The 21,705-nt window shown below is 38.7% G+C and overlaps 2 protein-coding genes across 5 annotated transcripts; one reads left to right on the top strand and one right to left on the bottom strand.

Moving 5' to 3' along the window:
- Nucleotides 1-854: 854 nt before the first annotated feature.
- On the bottom strand, nucleotides 855-12,932 carry znf143b (zinc finger protein 143b). Of its 3 annotated transcripts, XM_078948385.1 has the most exons (16): nucleotides 12,908-12,932; nucleotides 11,633-11,748; nucleotides 10,781-10,809; nucleotides 10,621-10,704; nucleotides 10,454-10,534; nucleotides 10,007-10,203; nucleotides 8,195-8,263; nucleotides 7,997-8,113; nucleotides 7,082-7,157; nucleotides 6,718-6,843; nucleotides 6,014-6,193; nucleotides 4,529-4,756; nucleotides 4,294-4,442; nucleotides 2,777-2,929; nucleotides 2,545-2,673; nucleotides 855-1,240 (listed from the first exon to the last, which is right to left on the bottom strand). In XM_078948385.1, the coding sequence occupies exons 4-16, from the start codon at nucleotides 10,691-10,693 to the stop codon at nucleotides 1,157-1,159; spliced, it is 1,662 nt and encodes a 553-aa protein (XP_078804511.1). In that variant the 5' UTR covers nucleotides 10,694-10,704; nucleotides 10,781-10,809; nucleotides 11,633-11,748; nucleotides 12,908-12,932; the 3' UTR covers nucleotides 855-1,156. The 3 variants fall into 3 exon arrangements, with proteins under 3 accessions (XP_078804511.1, XP_004069436.1, XP_078804510.1); XM_004069388.5 differs by having other exon boundaries at nucleotides 10,621-10,809; XM_078948384.1 differs by lacking the exon at nucleotides 12,908-12,932 and having other exon boundaries at nucleotides 10,621-10,809; nucleotides 11,633-11,773.
- Nucleotides 11,659-20,137, top strand: LOC101174587 (nuclear receptor-interacting protein 3). Of its 2 annotated transcripts, XM_078948387.1 has the most exons (9): nucleotides 11,659-11,795; nucleotides 16,248-16,308; nucleotides 16,570-16,727; nucleotides 16,990-17,130; nucleotides 17,251-17,333; nucleotides 17,414-17,553; nucleotides 17,623-17,675; nucleotides 17,938-18,026; nucleotides 19,547-20,137. In XM_078948387.1, the coding sequence occupies exons 3-9, from the start codon at nucleotides 16,572-16,574 to the stop codon at nucleotides 19,560-19,562; spliced, it is 678 nt and encodes a 225-aa protein (XP_078804513.1). In that variant the 5' UTR covers nucleotides 11,659-11,795; nucleotides 16,248-16,308; nucleotides 16,570-16,571; the 3' UTR covers nucleotides 19,563-20,137. The 2 variants fall into 2 exon arrangements, with proteins under 2 accessions (XP_078804513.1, XP_023811352.1); XM_023955584.2 differs by lacking the exon at nucleotides 16,248-16,308 and having other exon boundaries at nucleotides 11,665-11,795.
- Nucleotides 20,138-21,705: the final 1,568 nt, after the last annotated feature.

Here is a 21,705-nt window from a genome sequence, read left to right on the forward strand (position 1 = left end):
CAACTTAAAAGTATGTAAAAACTGGTCAGACAAATATGTTAGGGGATTCATTTTTAACAATTTGATTTATATCACAAGTTGTGGTTGCTGTTTTGATTTATAGTCTATACCGATTCGTTTTTAAAGATCAAATTTGATTCGATTAACTGATTGTTTAGTCAAAACTTCAACCAGAACCAGTGTAACAGAGATAAATACCTGGTACTGAACAGTGCAGGTGAAGTTTTCCACATTCCTTGCATTTCTTCCAAGATAATCAAGTGTAAATTAAATTGTGTCAAACAAACAAGTAAACTAGAATGAATTTCAAATCCATTCAATTTTTAGTTTCCTAAAGTTCAGCCTCTGTTGTTTCTCCACATCCAAATAATCCAAAGGGAACATCATTAGAACATTCTAGCACACTGTTTGGTCACATGACTTTGCTAAATTCAACGCGTTTCCACACATTGTAATGATGGAGCGATCCGTTTCTACTGACACGTGTGTTGTCCGTTGTGATAGTACTTGGTCTTTTTCTGTTATAGTAAAATAAATCTACCAAACCTCAATTCAAATGTTTTCCAATATTGATTATAATTAATTCATTTCATTTTGAAACAATTTTATAATAACAGGTTTATTTGATTAACTTGCGTCAGACAGATTGATCTGGTTAGATCATAGGAATATAAATAAATTTGATTAATCTTTACACCCCTAATATGTGCAGGAAGATTTTCTATGTTTTGAGTTTTTTTTAAGTTGATGCTTGAATTGTGGTATAGCTTCTGCAAAATTTGACACCTTTTGAGAGACTTTTAGTCCTAATTACAATTGTTCAAAGGTTTGCTACTATGAAAATCAAGCAACAATGACACAAAAAAGCTTTTATAAGTTTTTTAGGAAATAGCAAAACCTGTACACTGCATGTGCACTATAGACATAAAGCATTATTGTGTCTTTCCTTCTTTACATTTTCTGCATCAACTTAATTTTAAGGATCAGGAACAAAACAGCATGGCAAACTCCAGTTATCAAAAATCCTATGTACACGTAAAAGCTAAGTTAAACTGTGGAAAAAAATGAACAAGGAGGAAAACTGATGATTTTTTCTCAACACCGAAGTCCATTTCCCATGGTTTAGATTCTAAATAATTGTCCAATACAGAGTCCATCATTCATCCAGACCCGGTGACTCTCCTTGCTGTATTCTTGATGCTATTCGAATGGCTTCTTCCAGGGAAGGTTGATCAGTGAGCTGTAGACATAAAAAGAAAAATGTGAGAAAAAAAAACACACACACACTGACACAGTTTATCAAAATTCAATCATTCTCTTAAAACACCATCAGCTCCAACACTTCAACAGCTCTATAGTCCTCTGAGACTCACAAATCACACCCACTTGGAAAAAACATCCAACTCGGCACAAATGTTTGCCTTGAAATTATCCCAACAAAACAAAACAAAACGCAATCAAGAACACTTTGATTCAAACACACTGAGATAGCAGCTCATTAGTTCTGCAAACGTTGATTCAATCAATGCTTCTTAGGTGTAGCGATTACATTTTATGGCGTCAAGACAAGATAATTCATGATAAACTTTATCAGTGAAATGATTGGACATTAGAATTAAATAAAGTTGAATTGAATAGGAAACTCGGGAAAATATTTCCAAAAGAAATAGAGATTTAAAATGGTCCACAGTGCAATATGCAATCTAAATGCATCCAAGTAAAGGGGGAAATGATTAAAAACAAAGCTGTAGGAGTGTAAAACACTTTCAAAAAGGGCAACCTCAAATTAATTTAAATCAATGCAGATTTGTTTTCTAGAATAGTGGTTAAGAATTTCCCAATTACAGTTAATTTGACATAATCTTAATATATATTTCTAATTTTGTAGACAAATGTGATTTGGTATTTTATAGAAGATCTATGTATATACTATTAGAAAATCTGAATGTCTTTAGGCCGTCTGTCTCCACTGACAGCACAAGTACCAATGTTTCCATTACAAACAAAAGCACTCCAAAAATCTCCCACCTGAGAGGAAAATTCCCCACATATGTTCTTCACTCTTACTGTTGATGAGCTTTTGTTTAGAAAAGAAGAGTTCTGCAGAGGTTTTAGTGCAGGATTGTAGGAGCCGGCTGGTGGCCATAATAAACTGTAATTACATGTCATCAGTTTTTGAGGATCCCCTCTTTTCTTTGTGTTTGCTTGGGTGTGTGCTCTCCACACTCCTTTTAGTATCCTGTAAACGGTTTTGACAACAGAAAACTGCCGCTGTCACCAAGTGGGAGTGACTTCAGGATTAGAAGACACTATTTTTCCATAACTCTATGTTTGGAGGGCTACATCTAAATGTAGGGGTAGGCAGAAGCCGTAGGAGAAGAATTCTGATTCGCCCATAGTCTCTCTAGAAATTTGTTTATAATCCTTATTATTTCCCAAATGTAAAGTTCCTTTGAATTCTCGACTCCAGATCCATCTGGTAAGCTGTTTTAATAGGAGGTAAACATTTAAAGGGTTACAATCCCTCCATGTTGGTTTAATGACCTGCACAGCAATGTGGGTGCCATTGGAGGTGGCCAGTAACGTGACGGGATGAATATCTTCCGGCTCTTGGGTGTAGTTTGCTTCCTCCACAGTTTGGAAAGAAGCCATGTCTGGTGTCATGATGGCCACCTAGGAGAAAATATGTGTTAATGATATGCAGTCAAATAAAAACTATCAAGCTTTTCACAGTAGTTTGCATTCAACCGAATGTTTTTGTGCACCGAGATTTTACCTGTTCATCAGATCCATCCGTTGCTACCATGGTGACTGTATGGGCACCTTGAGCTGCCAGCTCATGGGCGGGGATGGTTATTGTTGTGCCTTCTTGGGTTACCATGGTAATCGTTCCACCCATGGCTTGCAAGTCTGCTTCTGAGATACTGACCTGATGTGAAGCACATCCGAGGCAACAACATTCAGATTTCAAGCTAATATGGAAATGTGAAATATTACATCACTAAGGCTACGTTCACACTGCAGGCTGAAACGACCCATTTCGGATTTTTTTGCCCCTATGCGACCTGTATCTGATCTTTTCAAGACAGTCTGAACAACACAGATCTAATCTCCTCAAATGCGACCCAGACCACTTGGGTATGTGGTCCTGAATACGATACGTATCCGATCTTTTGAAATGCGACCTCCATCTGACCGGCCAGGCCACATGAATCCGACCCGCACGTCATCGATACGCTACAAACATAATTCTGCATTGAAGTAGGCGGAAACGAGAACATAAACATCAACCATGGCGGACGATGCTGCTGAGACCACTCAGTGGAAGGAAAGTGAGCTCACCTATTTGATTAATATTTGGGGTGACAGCTCTATTCAGGCCAAACTCAAGGGCTCTTATCGCAACCGGGCGGTTTTTGAAAAGAATTCCAGCGAAATGGCCGAGCGTGGTGTTGAACCTTTCCCACGATGAATTTTTTTTCTCCCTTTCCGACTGTGGTCAGAAGCGCGGGGGACCGAAGGCTGATCCTCCTTCGGGGTTCACTTTCCCATTCGGACCCTCAGATTCTCCAGAGCGGGTTAATAAAGAGTCCATAGCATTCATTCTGGGGGAAACCTTCTTTTATTATCGTTCTCCTTCCCCCTTAACACACAACATGAATGCGTGCCGCCACTGCCGCCCTCATTCTCTACCTCGCTGCACACGCTCTCTCCTCTCTCTTACACACACACACACACACACACACGCGTGCACGGCCCTAGCACATACACATCCCCATTCCACAACAGTGGTTACAGACGATCTTGGCTCCAATGCCTTCTTAAAATGAGAATATTGTAATTGTGCTGGCTCCTTTGTGAAAATAAATTTAATAATGCAAAAAGATCTCCACTGTTGACAACACTGTTGTTGACATCCATTGTTAACGTTTGCTACTTCCGCAAACAACGAGTGACGTCGTTCCCTGTTGAGTACTCTTCTGCGCATGCGGGTCACTTCAGGGTCATTTCACGGTCACACAGGAGATCATAAAAATTCATATTTAATTGGAAATGTGAACAGCCTTGAAAAAAAAAAAATCAGATTTTTTCAAAAAATCGGAATTGAGCATTAAGCCCTGCAGTGTGAACGTAGCCTCCGTCAGTTTTTAAGCCTCATTGGTGCTTTTGTTGCTAAGTGTTAGCCATGCCATTTATTATGAATACTGGAATTTAGTCTAAAGTCTGCAGATTCAAAATAATTTCATAGAACTCTTTTTGTCAGTACTTTACTGTAACCTGTTGACTATTTACCTGTTGCTGTGTTCCATCCTCCTGAGTTACCAAGGCAACGTGCTGCTGTCCAGCTAGATCTGAACTCTCCACAGGAGCCTGCTCTGAACTGGAGTCATCGGTTTCCACCACAGTTTGGGTGTAATTTACATTTGGGTCATCAATGGCATCTGCAGGATCAACAATACTCTTCAGATTAGGGACTAATACGTTTCGGGAAATTACGGTTGCTGTGTTTTTGTTACAAGAAACTCACCTGTTGGAGGCTCAAAATAAGCCTCCTGCTCCTCCTCAATGGGCTCCGTGTCATTGTGTGCTGTGCGTTTGTGCATGGCCAGTGTGGAAATCTGTTTGTAGGTTTTCCCGCAGTGGTTGCAGTTGTAAGGTTTGCAAGGCGTGTGGACAACATGGTGTTTATAGAGGCTGGAGTATTCTGTGAAGCGCTTTTCACAGCCAGGCACAGTGCAAACATACGGTTTCTCACCTGGAAAAACATAAAAGGAGGCGTGTCAAAGCTTTTTTGCAAAAAGGGCAAGACGCTGAAAAAAAAAAAATCATTCAAAGATCCACTTTGGTGAAAATTGTGTTTTTATCATCGAAACATTGTTCTGATGATGGAGGACATTTACAAAAAACATTAAGCTCAAAATTGCATATCTAAGTATTTCTTTTTACAAATTTTTGTGAATCAGGAGCACAAATGCAGTTTGAAGAAGATTGTATTTATAACAGGAAATATGCTGGGCGGGCCAAAAGCTCCCCGCTGTGCTCCATTCTGATGCATTCACTTTTAGACAAATAGATCCAAGTCTGCCTTCATGAGCTGGTATCTGGCTCAGAACTGTACGGCTGGAAAGCTTCAATATTGTTCTGTTGCACTGGTAATGTTAGGTTGGGGTCGTGAAGGGCCGTAAGCTAGCGGGACAGCATGTAAACAGGGAGCTCTCAGCAACAGGGAGGGGAAGGGGGGCAGGGCTGCTCAGCGAAAATCGTCCCACCCACAACTTAAACTACCAGGCATGTCTGGAACTCCCTTGGTGTTCACAGCGGTCGGTCACTATCTGATTCTAGCTCACGTCTGCCATCTCCAGGTGGAAGAGGCTTGGTGCAAAATGTCGAAGCGGTTCAAATCTCGTGAATCTTGTTCCAGGCTGGGCGCATTTATCAATTTCTCCTCCATGATCAATTTTCAACCGGCTGGCACTTTTGTGAATTTAAAGGGACGCCATCCATTCGTTACTTCCAAAACCGAGTCTCCCTGATTGGTCGAACCTCAACCTGGTTTAACTTACAACCCGCCAAATGGATGCGGAATTTGTACATAGAGCCCAAAAACGGTCAAAGAAACTTGCGTAGCTACACGTAAACACGAGTTTTGAACGCAGAAGCCAAAAATGCGCCTTTCCACGATTCCATAGACTCTTTATTGAGACTGGCCGCTCTAACATGCGTTGCCAAGGGCAGCGGGAACATGGCTTTAGAGGCAGATTTCTAACGAATTACTGCCGCTCTGCAGAAACTATGTCCAAGAAGACGACACAGGTTTTTTATTTTTATTTTAGCTATAAACAGCATAATTTAAAGACCACTGGGATCACGTTTACAACAGATCAAAGGATGATGGGAGGGACTTCAACTACTTGATGTAACCAGATGCTCAGAAATGAAATAAGGGGCAAACCCAAAAGTACCAGATCAGCTCAAACGTGCAACGGAAAGCAGGACATTTACAGAGACTCACCGGTGTGAATCCGCATATGATTCTTGTAATTGGTGGCACTGGCAAAGGATCGTCCACAGCTGGGCTCAGAGCAGTAGTACGGTCGCTCACCCGTGTGTGTTCGGATGTGAACTTTGCGGATGTTGGAGGTGGTGAACGACCTGCCGCACCCTTCAACTGGACATAGAAATGGCTTCTCACCTGCAACATGTGGCAGTAAGAGACAAGAAGACTTTTTATAGACCAAAGGCACAGAGTAATCGTAAGCAGGAATCAAAAGTCAACAGTGTGCTTTCTATAATTCTACTTGTGTTTATTTATCCAATGAATTTTGTAGCTGTAAACAGCTTTGTTTGCTGTAACATTCAGTTTGTCCCCTTGTTGCTGATGATGACCATGTGCATACCCTCCAGCGCTGTGATGGGCGCGGGGGAGCTTCAGTTCATCAAGCTGCTCAGCCAATCCTGCAGCTTTGTGGCCTTCTGTGTGTTTTTAAAGCTGTCTGCGTGTAACTGCGGGCTGTTACTTTCCACCATAGGCTTTTGTTATGGTGTCACGCGTTCTTTCAGGAATGATGCACTCTTAAAGCTGAAAGCCCTTAAGCCAAATGTCAATTATCAACAGCAAGGCTCCAGTGACAACAACAATAAGACGAGGCCAAACGCTTTTTGAAGCCGTCTATGGTCTGGTGTGGTGCATCTCGTCAGTGAGGCGTGCATTCGTACCTGTGTGGGTCCTGGTGTGTTTTTGGAGGTCTCCGGAGGTTTTAAAAGACTTGTTGCAGTTCAGCTCCTGACATCTGTATGGCTTTTCCCCCGTGTGTGTGCGTGAGTGGCTCTTCAGCCCGTACCCTTGTTACAAACAAAGATGTTCAGTTAGGCCAATTTTCTGCTGCCGTTTTGCTCTGTAGCCCTCGTGCAGTCATCTGCTGCAGGGGACACCAGCCTGGTTTGGTCTCAGTTCATGTCTATATTTACTCTGGTTTCTAAGGTTTAAATGATAACATTTCACCACAATGTCAACTCTGAAACCTCCAGGAGTGTGGTAGAAGAAAATTGGGTGAAAAAAATGGGATTTTTCTGCAGTTACCTGTTGCAAATTTCTTTCCACAGCCACGGAAATCACAGATGTATGGTTTGTCTCCGGTGTGGGAGCGTTCGTGCACCTATATGACATGAACAAAACGTACGGCTGAGGAGATCTTCACAGAGATGCAGCAAATAAGGGATTTTATCTTTTACTTGCATTATTTAAAGACCCACTTCAATCATTTTTGATCTACTGTAAAAGTGTTTCCAGAGATCTTATATTTAACCCTTGTGCTACCTTAGATGACCCCACCCTTACTTTGACGTGTTCTCCTTACCATGACAAAGGTGGATAAAGGTGAAGAGGATTTCATAGAATCCATGGACACCAGTGAAGATCACAAATCATTGAAGAAAAAAGGTTCAGAGCACTGTCTAGTGGGTCTAGATGACCCAACTCCCAATGTTAAAGTGCCTAAGATAGCACAAGGGTTACGATGATAACATCAGTAGCCAAAATTTAAAAAAACAGTGTTATTTTTAGAACATAGTTTCTGCAGAGCGGCAGTAGTTCATTTGAAATTCACCTCTGAGTCTGTGGCAGGACTATTGGAGCAGAGCCTCCCCACCCCCTTCCCGTTACCGAGGGTTCTCCGGTGCTCTGTTTATGCGCCCTCCTGCCAGCTTACAGCCCCAGAATATTTTCTACGACACAAATGAGATCTTTTTCCAACTGCATTTTTTTGGTCTGCTCCTGATTCACAACCATTTAAATAAAGAAATACTCAGAAATGCTAATTTACTTTTAATTTTCTTCATGTTTTTCCTCCATCATCAGAAAAATGCCACAAGAACAGAGTTTTCATTGGAGTGGGTCTTTATACGAGGGAATCAAACGGTTGTCACACGGTGTGTGCACACACACACACACACACACACACACACACACACACATCAACACAGCATTCAGACCTACTTTCAGATGGTGTGCAGTTGTGTAGAGCTTCCCACAGCCTTCATAATCACAACGGAAAGACTTCTCTCCAACATTCGAGACTCTTGCCTGCCTGTTATCTTGACCCTGTAACACAATCTAAAAGAAATCACAGGCTTTACATGCTGAACCTGAATGTAAAACCCATAACATACAACACATCACACATGTACAGATTACCCGCATGTGGACTTCATTGTCTGCTTCCACTCTTCCAAAGGACGTCAAAGGGTTTTCTATGTTCTCCACCTGGAAGGGAGAAGACAGACGGGTGTTGGCTGGTAAGAGGGCATCATTTAAGCTTTCAAACACTTTTAAATGTTCAATGTGTGCGTCGTTTTAGTTTGGCCTGACCATAGCCGCCCACGGGTTCATGTACCTTCCAAGGCTCAACAGTGTACAGTGAAAATAATACCAGCACAAAAACATCTATAGCGGGGATGTAAAAGTTATAAACACTTAATTAAAACTGATTGAGCACTGGGAGTAACAGAGGGATTGGTTGAAAACCACAGACACAAACAAGGTTATGCTGGTGAAGAGTATAAAAATGATCAGGAAGTAAATAATCTGTTTTTGTCAGTTTCTCTTCCTGTTGTGTCTCTACTGTCTTTGCCTTTTATGTACATGTGATGCAAACAGACGTCCAATCACAAGCTTGCTTCTACCAAGTCAGATCCACTATAATTAGCTGAAGGTGAACCAAACACAAGCACTAAACACAACCGCAGACAATACCAGAATACATTAGAGAAACTCCTTTATTTGCTCTGCAATGAGAAAACTTCAACATTGAAGCATATTAGATAGAAATAATAGAGCAGGATAAGTATCTACAGATAAAAAAAGAAAAAAAAAAAAGAGTAAATGTGTCACATATTTACAAAAATCCACAGTAAGAGAAAATATAAGGAATAGCACCAGGGGTCATAATATTGTTAAAAAATACACAGCGTATTTTAAAGTGACACAGAGTAAAGTGACGGAGATGAACACATCTCCTGTGGGTTCACTGGGAGCAGCTCTGATTACAGAGTCTCACGGCGGCAGGTAGGCATGACCTACGATGCCGCTCCTTCAGATGTAGATGTAGCAGTCTGCCGCTGAAGGAGCTGCTTAGCACCGCGCCACACAGGCGGTCGGCGTGGTTCTCCATCACTAATGAAAGCTTGGCTACCATCCTCCTTTCCCCCACCAAGTCAAGCGGTAACTCCAGAACGGAGCTGGGCTTCCTGACCGGTTCATGTGAAACTTTTTTTTTGAACCGCAAAGAACAAAGAGTCTAAAACACCCAAAACTCCAGGTTTTACTGTTTGAAACTCTTTTTTCCTTTTGACATTTTTCTTGTTTTGTTGCTAAAAATAAAAAATGCCTGTAAGAAAAAAAACTAAGTTTCTCTATTCAAAGGCATTTGTATCTATGTTTTTAAATGTCAAATAAATAATATACATCTATCCATTTAGGTAAAAAAAATAAAGCTGTATGTTATCGACACAAAGTTAGTTGAATCTTTTATGTATCAATTTGTGGACCATGTATGAAGTCGTCTATCGAATCATGTGAAAGGGAAATTTACACAACCCTGATGTCGTAATTTATGAAATGGATTTATTTTTTAAAACACACACAAAAAAGATAAGAAGTAAAGAAAGATCAGTTAAAAAAGATCATCAGGTTAGGCAGTCAAAGGGTCCGTCTCAAGATTTAGACTGGAATACCAGAGTATTCCAGTGTCAGAACACAGAACATCAAATAACCAAGATATTAATGATGTAGGAAAAGGTTTGGATCCATACTGCAAATGTAAAAATGCATGAACAAAAATGACCAAGGATTTGTAAATTTGGGGGCGTTTTGGTGGGAGTGGTGACCCAGTGATTAGTTAGATCTCTTCTGGCCCCCGTGATGCAGGATCTTTGTAGTGTTGTCATTTTTTCCTGGCACTTCAAAAGCTAGTAAAACTGCCCCATCACACTGAACTGTTGCATTTACCTTGGTGTTGTACTGTTCTAAAACACTGATGGTTTCTGGGTCGATGGCCGTGGCCTCGGCCTGCAGATCTGCTATGGTGCCGTCCGCCTGAATGGCTAGGATGGTGTTGGGTTGAGGCATGTGCACCGTGTGCTGGATGTAGGCGGTGCTGCCGTCCTCCAGCTGCACCTCCTGCAGGCCACCCTGGTCATAAGTCTCTGAACAGAACCAAAGAGGAGGGACATTGACAGATTAGGTAGGGAAAAAAGAAATCACTAGTACCAGCAGCACAGCCCATAAACTTCAGGTTTAGTCAGAACCTCAAAAGTTTTTTTGTTATATATAAAAATATGCATTTGTGTCACCTTCAGGCGAACTTTTTTTTAAATCGCTATCACAACTAGCACGGCTCAAAAATGTCACAAAGGAATAAACAATTATAATAAACTTCAAAGTATGTCCGGTTACCTTTGGGTGTGTGGATAAATGCTGTTGTTCCATCTTCTAACTGCACAGCCTGTCCATCTTCCAGCTGTAAACTGTCTCCTCCTACGGCATCATTTCAAAATAAACGGTTGTGTGTTTGGAGCTTAGCTGATAATCAGGCAGCATCTGGTTTCATTTTTGCTTTCTACCTGCTTTAGGCATCGGCACGTGCTGAACGTAGGCAGCGGAGCCGTCCTCCAGCTGGATCACCTGCCCATCCATGATCTGCCCATCTGAAAAGGAAGCTTTGGATTCGTGTTGGATGTAGGCAGTGGAGCCATCTGCCAGAGTGACAGCCTGCAGGCTCACCGTGTCCATGCTCTCCATCTGATCTCCATCTATAAAAAGGTTTTCAACCAAAACAACACTTTGTTTTTCTTTGACGGGTTGAACAAAGCATCCTGTAAAATTTGCATTCGCACTGGAGTTCGTTATGGAGTTGTTAAAGACCCACTCCGATGAAAATCATGTTTTTAACATGTTCTTGAGGCATTTTTCTCCTGATGGAGGAGAAATAAAAATAGAATAGCTTAAAACTGCATTTCTGAGTATTTCATTTTTCAAATAGTTGTGAATCACGAGTAGACAATAAAAAAAAAGAAATTAAAAAAAGCTTGTAGTTATGACGCAGAAGCTCAAAACGGCGAGCCACAAGCTCTCTGCTCTGCTCCATTCTGATGCATCCACTTGCAGAGAAATTGATCTGTGTACGTCTTTGTTTTCCTCATCTGAGCTGGAATCTGGATCTAAACTGAACGGCTGGATAGATCCAATATTACTCACTGTTTTTGTTGCACCGCTAATGTTAGGTTGGGGTTGAGAGGGGCTGTAAGCTAGCGGGACAGGATTCTAACATATAGATGAGAGGATGTGGGGGCAGGGTCGCTCTGAGTCACAAATTTAAAAGGTGAATTTCTAACCAACTACCGCCTCTCTGCAGGAACTATGTCATACAAAACGGCACAGGTGTTTTACATTTGGCTTAAAAATTGCATAATCATAATTAAATACAAGAGACCAAAAGATGATCGGAGTGGATCTTTGAAGGAAATTTCTTTTAATCACCTTTCCTCTCATATCTGATCCCCACAAAACATATTACATTCTGGATATATATATATATATACATATATATTTTAGAATCAAGATTATGGAGCTCACCTCCCACCGTCACAGCCTCTGTCAGACAGAGAGTCACGGGCTGGCCATCAGCATCATGAAACTCTGACATTCCCTGGGAGTCCCGGTTTATCTGGGCCAGGAGCATGCTTCAGCCGCTGCAGTGAGGGATGCAGGACACCCAAGTTAATGCTGGAGCCTGCAGGTTAGCAAACACTTCAGAAAAAGCCCCGAATGCTCGCTGCCACACTGACATATACCGTACATTACAGATACATAAAAACTCAACCAAAAAGTTGTTGTTGGGTGTGCGCTATATTCCTCGTGCTAGTTTCAAAGAGGAAAAAAAAAGGAATAAGTATATAATGAACACGTTCAAAAAACATGTTTTACCACACAAAAAATAATGTATGTAATGTATTAGCATAAAAAATATCAATCACCCAAATCATTAAAATGATATAAATAATAATAATATGGAGGCGGTGAACGGACAAAGCTAGTAACTATAATGAAACCGTTAAACTTTATTATCTGATTCAGTGACGTTAACAAGAGCTAATAAAATAAGTTTGACGAACTTTCAGTTATATTTTCAAATTAAGAATAAACTTAATACGAACCATAAATCATAGAATTGTGATACACCCAACATGATAATGATATGGTTTGTTGGTAGCTAAGCTAGCTGTCACCGCTTGTCATTTGTTTGGCGCTAAGTGAACGTTGTAGCATGTTGTGCTTGTTAGCTACTGCATCAAAAAACTATGACTTGCAATTTTGAGTCAAGTAAACATTCATGGCGTTGGCTCAAAAACAGCTTGCGTTGATAGATGTCAGGCTGCCTAGACAAACGCTTGACAACCGCTAAATTAGCTCTTTTAAAAAAGAAAAATCAATCAATGTTAGCTAAAATGCTAACTACGGGGCTAACTACTTCAATTATGACGTTTTAGCAATAAAATCCATTCATTAACACGTATATCGAGTATTTCAGAAAGTGCAATGGTATTTAAACTGTTGTGTTATGTCTACGTGGAGTATTTTTTTGCCAACTGGAGGCTAGTTGGCCAGCTCAAACCAAGCTATTAGCACAGTTCTGTCAACTAGCGACGCAGTAAGGAAACATGTACGAGGAATCCATTATGTTTTTAATGATATCATAAGAAATATAAGTCGGAAGATGTCAGCTTTCCCATGTAACAGCAGTGTCTTTGCTCCGACTAATTTCATGCGAGAGCCTGTCACTCCCACTCACGACACGGACATGGCTGTAGGAATAATGCACACTGGGTAAAAACCAATTTATATACTAACCTCCGAAAAATTTCCAACAATTCCTCCTGTTCGACCACCATGCACCAGTGCAGGAAACGATCGCGTCGGGAACATGTATGACAGCATAATCATTGCACTATTGTCCCGCCCACTAAGCTTTGCTGAGACGTGATTGGTTTAAACGTCTCAAAGTTCGAGATTATTGGTCAACTTCCGCGTCAGCAACGACAATTTGTTCTGATCTATTTGTTATTCAGTCTCACGGGCCCCAGGCAGACGCCATTCTGCTTCAGTTTTCGCATTGTTTGCAGCTTAAGAGTGGAACAACGCTGCGCCATACGAGGAAAAGAAGATAAAAGATTTAGAATATCTCAACGATTACTCGGCCCCGGCGGCCCGAGCGACTGCGCTCCATAAAATGCAGCAGATATGTTAAAAACAGAGACGCGGGTGGAAGTTTTGCGGCATCCATGTTGAAAACAAGGTCGTGTGGGAAAAGAAGGGGAATGTGGGCAATGCAGTGAAAACCTTTCTCTGTCTGCACTACATTTCCACACAAACAAAACTAGGTTGTGACGAAATCCATTGCGAAAACATTATCTTAAAGATGAATTTTGCTTTTAATTGGTCTAAAACCCGCAGGATATCTTGTATATAGGAATAAAAACAGCATTTAACCCTTAACATAGATATGATGCACAGAAAAGGCGTCCATGGTGAGTGTAGTTCTGATGGGACAATACGAGAATTTTATTTTTTCAAGAAAACTTTATTAACAAAACAATATCAATAAATAGCATCAACGGAACATAAGAGACCGAACAGGAGAGGCAAAAAAATGAGAAAAAGTACAATAGACAATAGATATAAATGAAATTACTTAAGTAAATCACAACATAATGACGAAAATGTAAACGAGGGAAAGTTCAGTGCATTTCCAATTATTTAGTTAATATTTTTCAAATAAATTCCAAGTTTGTATAGCTTTCAGATTCTTAAAAGTTTTTAAGAAGTTCACTTAAAGAAAGTTTCATGTGGGTATATTTACATTTTTGTATATAGAATTTGACTGAAAGACAAGTTAAATTGAGTCACATGCCTAATTATTGTTTATTTCTTTAAAAAAAATAAAATGCTTATAGCAAAAGGAAACATCATGAAAAAATTATTTTTTTTCCAGCAACTTTAGTACACCAGTGTAAACATTTTGTGGTATAAGAACAAATCCAAAATAAACGTGTAAAGGTTTCTGGATGACTGTTGCAAAAAGAACAGCTGGCGTAGATATCCTTTTGAAACCTATGGGAGATGAAACATTCAGCCGAATAATATTTATATAAATATTTGAAATAAACATCTCTTATCTTATTAGTTAAAATATTAATAGGGTAATATCCAAATTCTTTTCCATGGTAAGTTGGATACACATATCATTAAATATTTATTTATTTAATTATGAATTTTATTATTGTGAATTTTATTATTTATTCTCGTTATTTAACATTTATGACTTTGGGATTTAAAGTCATAAATCTACGACTTTTTCTCGTAAATGTACATGTTTTAAAGTCATAAATGTATTACTTCTTTTCTCATAAAATAATGACTATAAATCTTGTCATTTAACAGTTATGACTTTGAGATTTAAAGTTCTAAATTTTACGACTTTAAATCTCAAAGTCATACCTGTTAAATTACGGGAATAAGTTGTAAATGTACTGCTTATTCTCATATTTTACAGGTATGACTTTTTCTTGTAAATTTACAACTTTAAATTTGTAATTAAATAAAAATACTTTTTTTGTAAACTGGACCTTATACTCCATCGTAAATGAATGTTACTGAAGCAAGAAAAAAAAAAGACCTGTAAGCAACATTTTCAAACCAGAAGGAATTGCAATAATTACAGAGAGGAAATGTTTTCAGAAGATACAGGTACATGAAACATTTCTAAAAACTGAGTAAGTGTAAAATTGTCCTTTGGGTTTCATTAATTGCTTAAAGATTATGTTGTTACTAAACCAAATTTCTAAAACAGACTTTTCATTTTTTGCAAAAATTGCTAAGTTTCTTTATTTTTTGCTTATGTCATTCTAATATGAACCTTCAAAACTTCAACAATAGATGAGTTATTGCAAATATTATAGTTTTTTTGTATGTACCATGGCAAATAAATGGTCATACTAATTTTTGGATTTAAATTTGTAAAGATATTTTAAAATGTCCTGAATTCTTCTAATGAAAAAAATAACTGGGTGATTCTTTGAAATCACCCAAGTTTACCTCAAAGATTTTCATCTTAAAGTAAACCACAAAATGCATTTTAAAACAAAAAGGGGGAAAAAACTAAAATCTTAAACTGTCCAGTAATTTAAAACGTTGCATGACATCTACAGTGTTAAATACTTATTAAAACCACAGACTCTTATAAAAAATATCAAACTGTTCTAATATCACATGAATCCTTTAACTACTTATCACCAAATAGCATCCAGAAATTATATATATATATATATATATATATATATATATATATATATATATATATATATATATATATATATATATATATATATATATATATATATATATATATATATATATATATTTGTATATATATATATATATATATATATATACTATTCCTATAAGCTGAGAGGAACAAAAAAAAATTTAAAGCTAATGGTACGCTTTTAAATATTGTATTTACCATAGGTGATTTTATGTGTCTGTATGTTCAACAAAAAATTTGTAATAGTCTGGTGTTTGAACAAAAATAATGTAGAAATATTTTAAAGTTTTAAAACAATTACAATTACGGACACAATACAAGTATATATGCTAAATACTAGCATATATAAAGATAATGATGAGGATATTAAATCAATCAAAATTGTAATGGTAGATATGCATAAATATGTACAACTGTTATTCTTATTACTATTGTATATCGAGGATGTTAAATGATAATAATCATTATTATTACATTATATAGGTATCATAGGCATCTTGATTATATAGTTATAAAGCTTTCCTTCAATAAGATATGCTTCTGCCAGTTCCTTTTTTAACATGTTTTGCATTGTTACAATCAATATTTTGTTGTTATTATTACTATCGATTGCATTGTATCATGTAACATGTTATGATTATGTTTTTACACATTGAAAAAGCTTTTCAAAAAGGACATTTGTTGGATTGTTATTGTCTCTGGGACCTTGTCCGCTTTAGGTTGCTATACAGTTTAAATTCCTTTTTTTTTTAGTGTCACTATAACCCAAAAATGTAGCTGTCAGCAAATTGGTTCATAGCCACAGACTGATTAAAATCTCCAGGACTTTAATTTCTGTATAAACAACATGATTATGTGTCTTTTCAGATACCAGAACTCAGTCATGAGCAAATATGGACCGATGTGTCAACATATCTACTGCAAAAAGGTCAACTGTTGCCTTTACATTGTCACGATGCTCCATTTTTTAAATGTTAAGGAATTTTATTTTGAAATTTTAGCCTGGAAGTCCACTGTCAGCTGTCTGGGTTTGTGGTGCCTTTATGGGGGAGTCTCCCCTGCTCTGACAGATGTAGTGGTTAGGGGATTCCTTGTGTGAGACGCAGGCAGGAAAAGACCAGCAGGACTAGGACACCCGCTCCTGCACAGACCCGTGTTTTGTCCCTCTCAGCTTCCATCATGTACACAGGGATGCAGATGGAGAACCGCTGGAGCTCAGAGGCTCTGGATGCTGCAGCTCTGAGGCAGCAAAGGAGGCTGAAACAAGCTATCCGGTTCCTCCATAGAGACTCAGCTGATCTGTTGCCCTTGGATGGACTGAAGAAACTTGGAACGTCTAAACAGGGAGTGAGCCTCGTGTCAAATTCCTAACACTATCTGTAACAATAATTTAACAATATTGGGATTCACCAGAGTTTAGCATTTTTAAATGATTGAGTTGAAATGTGCAGGTTATGTAATCAAAGCTCTTTTGTCTCAGTTCAGAAAATCCATCTTGTCACTTTTATATGGATCCTAATAGCATCCCTAAATATAGTAATGTTTTTCATTTAGATGTGGTTTTCCATTGTTTTTCCTGAGCTAAATCTCAGCTTTGTGTTTGTTGCAGCAGCCACATAACATCGTCCAAAAGCGGCTGCTGCAAGCCTGTGAAAGCATGGCACCAAACAGCGGCAGGATGCTCCTGAGCCCTTTAAATTCAAGAGAGGACAACAGGGAGGACGAGGACTTTGTTCACGTGTTGTGCAAAGTAGGTGGAAGATGGGTTTTCATTTTTAAAATGCATGCCTTTCCAGCTGCAGAAAGAAAAAATGATGGTTCATAACAACAACTGTACAGTTCCAGTGTTGGTCCCTTTGTGCTTTTACAGTGTTTGGGACAGGAAGTGAAAGTGCTGATTGACACCGGCTGCAAGCAGAATCTTATGTCATCACGGACTGTGGAGAGTTTAGGGTGAGGTTGCCTCATATTATAATTAACCACATTTAAACCAGAACTCATAATTGACCCATATTGCCCCACTTTTATTAAAGTTTGACCGCTTTAGTCGAGAAGAATCGAACAGAGCTGAATGGCTTTCCGTTTCCTCATAACGTCTGTGTCCAAGGATGCATCCAGGAGCTCAGCCTGACCATCGGACAGCTCAGAATCATGTCTTCTTTTCTCGTTCTGGGTATGGAAGATGATAAATGTGAAGTGTGGTGACTTCAAGCTGTTTTCTTATGATAACATTTATTTTCAGAAAGCACTGAGCCCCTCATGTCTCTGGGATTAAAGACTTTGCGGTCTCTCAAGGTGAAAAAAAAAATAACACGCCCACCCTTCAGTTAATATCCAGACGGAGCATTGAGGAAATCATTTGCAGTTTTAGAATTTAAACAAATACAAAGAAAAAAATGAAGAAAATTATTTTTTGTTTGATAAAGAGACAAAAAGCCAACAAAAAAAAGATTTTTAAGAATAACATGCACATAAGTCACATATGTGAAAGGGCTTTTACAGAATAGATTAAAATCTTAATGTCATTTTATCTGTTCATTCCTCATCTATACTACAGTGCGTAATTGACACAGAGAAGCAGATGTTGGTGTTTGGAACAGCGATAAGGGACCGAGTGCAGTTTGCCAAAAAGCCATTTATTAAAAGGTAGAATTTTACAGTTTACATATATTTATATCTATCTATCTATCTATCTATCTATCTATCTATCTATCTATCTATCTATCTATCTATCTATCTATCTATCTATCTATCTATCTATCTATCTATCTATCTATCTATCTATCTATCTATCTATCTATCTATCTATCTATCTATCTATCTATCTATCTATCTATCTATCTATCTATCTATCTATCTATCTATCTATCTATCTATCTATCTAACAATTCGAGTGGAGCAGATGGCTCTATGCTTTTACAATCTTTAACTGATGTCCAAAGTGAAGTCCAAAGGTCTTTGCTGTGTGACAGATTCCCACTTTTAAGTCAAATCAAATCAAATCAAATCAAATCAAACTTTACAGTTTTTCTCAGTCGCTTTAGTACAATTCTCAGATCAGTATTGAAGTTTGCAAATACGTGTGTGCATTTCTCAAAACAATTTGTACAAACAGCAAAACACTATGGATTTCTTGCAAAAGCCTGTAACTTGTTCAAAATCTTTAGTTCATCTCTCAACACTAAGTCTTTATGTCATTGAACATGTCAGTGCCATCAGAATGTCAAGTCCTTGTGTCATTGTCTATGAACAAGACAGTCAAATTATGTAGTCATGTTGTCAATATAACTGTGTTCTTTAGAGGGAGGTTCTGATGTAAACTATGACTAAAGTTTTGATGACAATTATTGTAAAATGTAAGTTACACATTTTCTGTTTGATTGCAAGAGACTGGACAAGATTCACATTTACACTTTTATTGTTCATATTGTAATTTGTTGACAAACCATGTCATACCAACATAGAAAAAACCCACTGCAAACAGTAACACAAAGGGAAAAAAAGATAGGACAATATTCTGTCCAACAGTACAGGCAGTGCAGTAGGAATTGGTGAGGTCTTCCTACACTTCTTGTCGTTCCTGTATGTTAGGCCACAAATTCTCATCCACATCACAGCGAATATCCTCTCTTGCAATGCAGCCAAATATGTTTGTCACATTATGACAACTTGGTCAACCATTTTGCAGTTAATGACTTATACGAGGAACTAATGACTAGGTGTTTTGAGGAGGAAGACTATTGCACAGTGAACTATATAATACATTTTGATCAACATGACATAAACAATTGATAATGTAGCAAAGAGCAGAGAATTGTATACAATCATTTGCATGGATGTACCAAAGCAATTGCAACTTCTTCAAAGAAGTGAGAAACTGCTTATATGATGTGCACAAGTGACATCATGATGTGAAGATTGAACAAATACTTTTGGGAAAATCTATCTATCTATCTATCTTACAAAAACACCTAAAGTATTATAGTTGATGCTGTCTATATAGAGAAAATTATATTGTGCATATTTTTTGTGCATTTAAAGGGTTTAAAAACATCTTAATTTAATTTTTTTCACCTTCAATTCTTTGATTAAGTAGACTTTATAGAGTTAAGGTTTACGCTCATAGAACTGTTTTGTCTTACAGCCTGTTTTCTTTCTTTTTGCAGCTCTTCTGACTTCTGAGATGCAGGTTACTGACCTTCCTGCCTCGGCTTAAACACAGGCTGACGAAAGAAACAGATTTATCAATGCAACTAGATTCCTCCTTTTTATCGTAAATACTGTCATACTTTTCTGTCTGATTTTTTTTTGCAGGTAACTTAATAAAAACTGCATTTCTTCACATATAGAAGCTTCTGTTTACACCTCCACCACTCACACAATAACTTCCTCCTGAAGCACTGTAGTACCTTGAAGTCAGTACCTTGTAAAAACTCTCACTTGTGTAGTATGTTCTATAAAAATAGTTTCCAGAAAAGTTTAGTAGTGTTTAAAAAATATGACAGAACTGTGATATACAGCTATAAACTACAATACCCAACATTCATCACTAGTATTGAAGAATATAACGCTGTTCTCCACACAGCTTCAATGTTTGTATTCTGTTTTTTAATATTTATTGAGTCTTTTCTAGTCTGAAATGTATCTACATTGAGGCCAGTGCTTTCAATATTTGCAGTGATTGCAATTGCAAGTGTTGTGTTTTATTACATCAATGTTGTTAAAATTACGGCTAAATTAAATCAGGAACAATTTAACTGTTTACTGTGTCTGTGCTTAATTAAGTTTTTTTGTCACAACAAATATACTGAAATTAAAAAAACAACAATAATATTTCTAAAAAAAAAATAACATATGTTTTTTAAAACATTAGAGTAAGGGATTCTAATTAGTTATTTTAGTCGAATTAGAGCTTTGAGTTATGTTAATGTCTTTAATAGTACTGAACCGTACTCTTCACAGGTGTACTCATTCAGGCCATTGATCAATCTGTGGGTGTAAACAGAGAAAGGTTTTATTTGTGGATAAGTAAAGATGCTGTTGGAGATCTTGCTGATTCTGTTGCTGATACTTCTATAGCAGGGGTCTGCAACATTCAACACATAAAAAAACCATTTAGTCTTTAAATGTATTTATTACATTTTAACATAATTTTCAACACAAATACAAACAACCCCTTCCCCTGCTGTCAACAATGCAGTTGCATTATATTAATAGAAAATGTAGGGAAACTACCGGAGAAAGGTAGTTTGCCATCTCTCGGTCGGTGGAGTGTCCTTGCCCCAGGTGGAGGAGTTTAAATACCTTGGGGTCTTGTTCACGAGTGAGGGAAGATCGGAGCGTGAGATTGACAGGCGGATCGGAGCGGCGTCCGTAGTTATGCGGTCGCTCTATCGGTCCGTTGTGGTGAAGAGAGAGCTGAGCCGAAAAGCAAAGCTACGTTCCAATACTCACCTATCGTCATGAGCTATGGGCCATGACCGAAAGAACGAGGTCCCGAATACAAGCGGCCTAAATGAGCTTCCTCCGTAGGGTGGCTGGGCGCTCCCTTAGAGATAGGGTGAGAAGCTCGGTCACCCGCGGGGAGCTCGGAGTAGAACCGCTTCTCCTCCACATCGAAAGGAGCCAGCTGAGGTGGCTCGGGCATCTAGTCCGGATGCCCCCTGGACGCCTCCCTGGAGAGGTGTTCCGGGCATGTCCCACTGGGCGGAGGCCCCGGGGAAGACCCAGGACACGCTGGAGAGACTACGTCTCTCGGCTGGCCTGGGAACGCCTCGGGGTCCCCCCAGAGGAGCTGGAGGAAGTGGCTGGGGTGAGGGAAGTCTGGGCATCTCTGCTCAGTCTGCTGCCCCCGCGACCCGGTCCCGGATAAGCGGAGGAAGATGGATGGATGGATGGATGTAGGGAAAATATATATTCATTGATTTTCTAATCTGTTTATTCCCTTTCGGGGTTACGGGGCTGCTGGAGCCTATCCCTGCCACTCGCGGGCAAAGGAAGGGGACATCCTGGACAGGTCGCCAGTCTGACACAGGGCCACAATCATACACCTATGCACACTCACACCTAGCGACAATTTAGAGTGACCAATTAACCTATGAAGCATGTTTTTGGATTGTGGGAGGAAGCCAAAGTCCCCAGAAAAAACCCACACATGCACAGGGAGAACATGCAGACTCCACACAAAAAGGTCCCCCATTGATGTTCTGGTACAGGTCGGGACTTGAAATATATAAACACACGTAATTATATATTTGTATACATACAAACCCATAAACAAAGATATTTCAGAGTCAGTTCAGAAAGTACTTTTAGACAGGATGTA

Source organism: Oryzias latipes, chromosome 6 (assembly GCF_053564925.1).
Source record: "Oryzias latipes strain Hd-rR chromosome 6, Olatipes_Hd-rR_3.1".
NCBI classification, from domain to species: domain Eukaryota; kingdom Metazoa; phylum Chordata; class Actinopteri; order Beloniformes; family Adrianichthyidae; genus Oryzias; species Oryzias latipes.

Excerpts from the sequence above, each read along its gene's own strand:
- znf143b (XM_004069388.5), bottom strand. The coding sequence starts at position 11,738 with ATGCTCCTGGCCCAGATAAACCGGGACTCCCAGGGAATGTCAGAGTTT. Across the intron at positions 8,264-10,006 it reads TAGAACAGTACAACACCAAG|GTGGAGAACATAGAAAACCC; the intron begins GTAAATGCAACA and ends TCTCCCTTCCAG. Across the intron at positions 4,757-6,013 it reads TCATATGCGGATTCACACCG|GTGAGAAACCGTATGTTTGC; the intron begins GTGAGTCTCTGT and ends ATGTTTTTCCAG.
- LOC101174587 (XM_023955584.2), top strand. Across the intron at positions 16,728-16,989 it reads TTGGAACGTCTAAACAGGGA|CAGCCACATAACATCGTCCA; the intron begins GTGAGCCTCGTG and ends TGTTTGTTGCAG. Across the intron at positions 17,334-17,413 it reads CGGACTGTGGAGAGTTTAGG|TTTGACCGCTTTAGTCGAGA; the intron begins GTGAGGTTGCCT and ends CTTTTATTAAAG.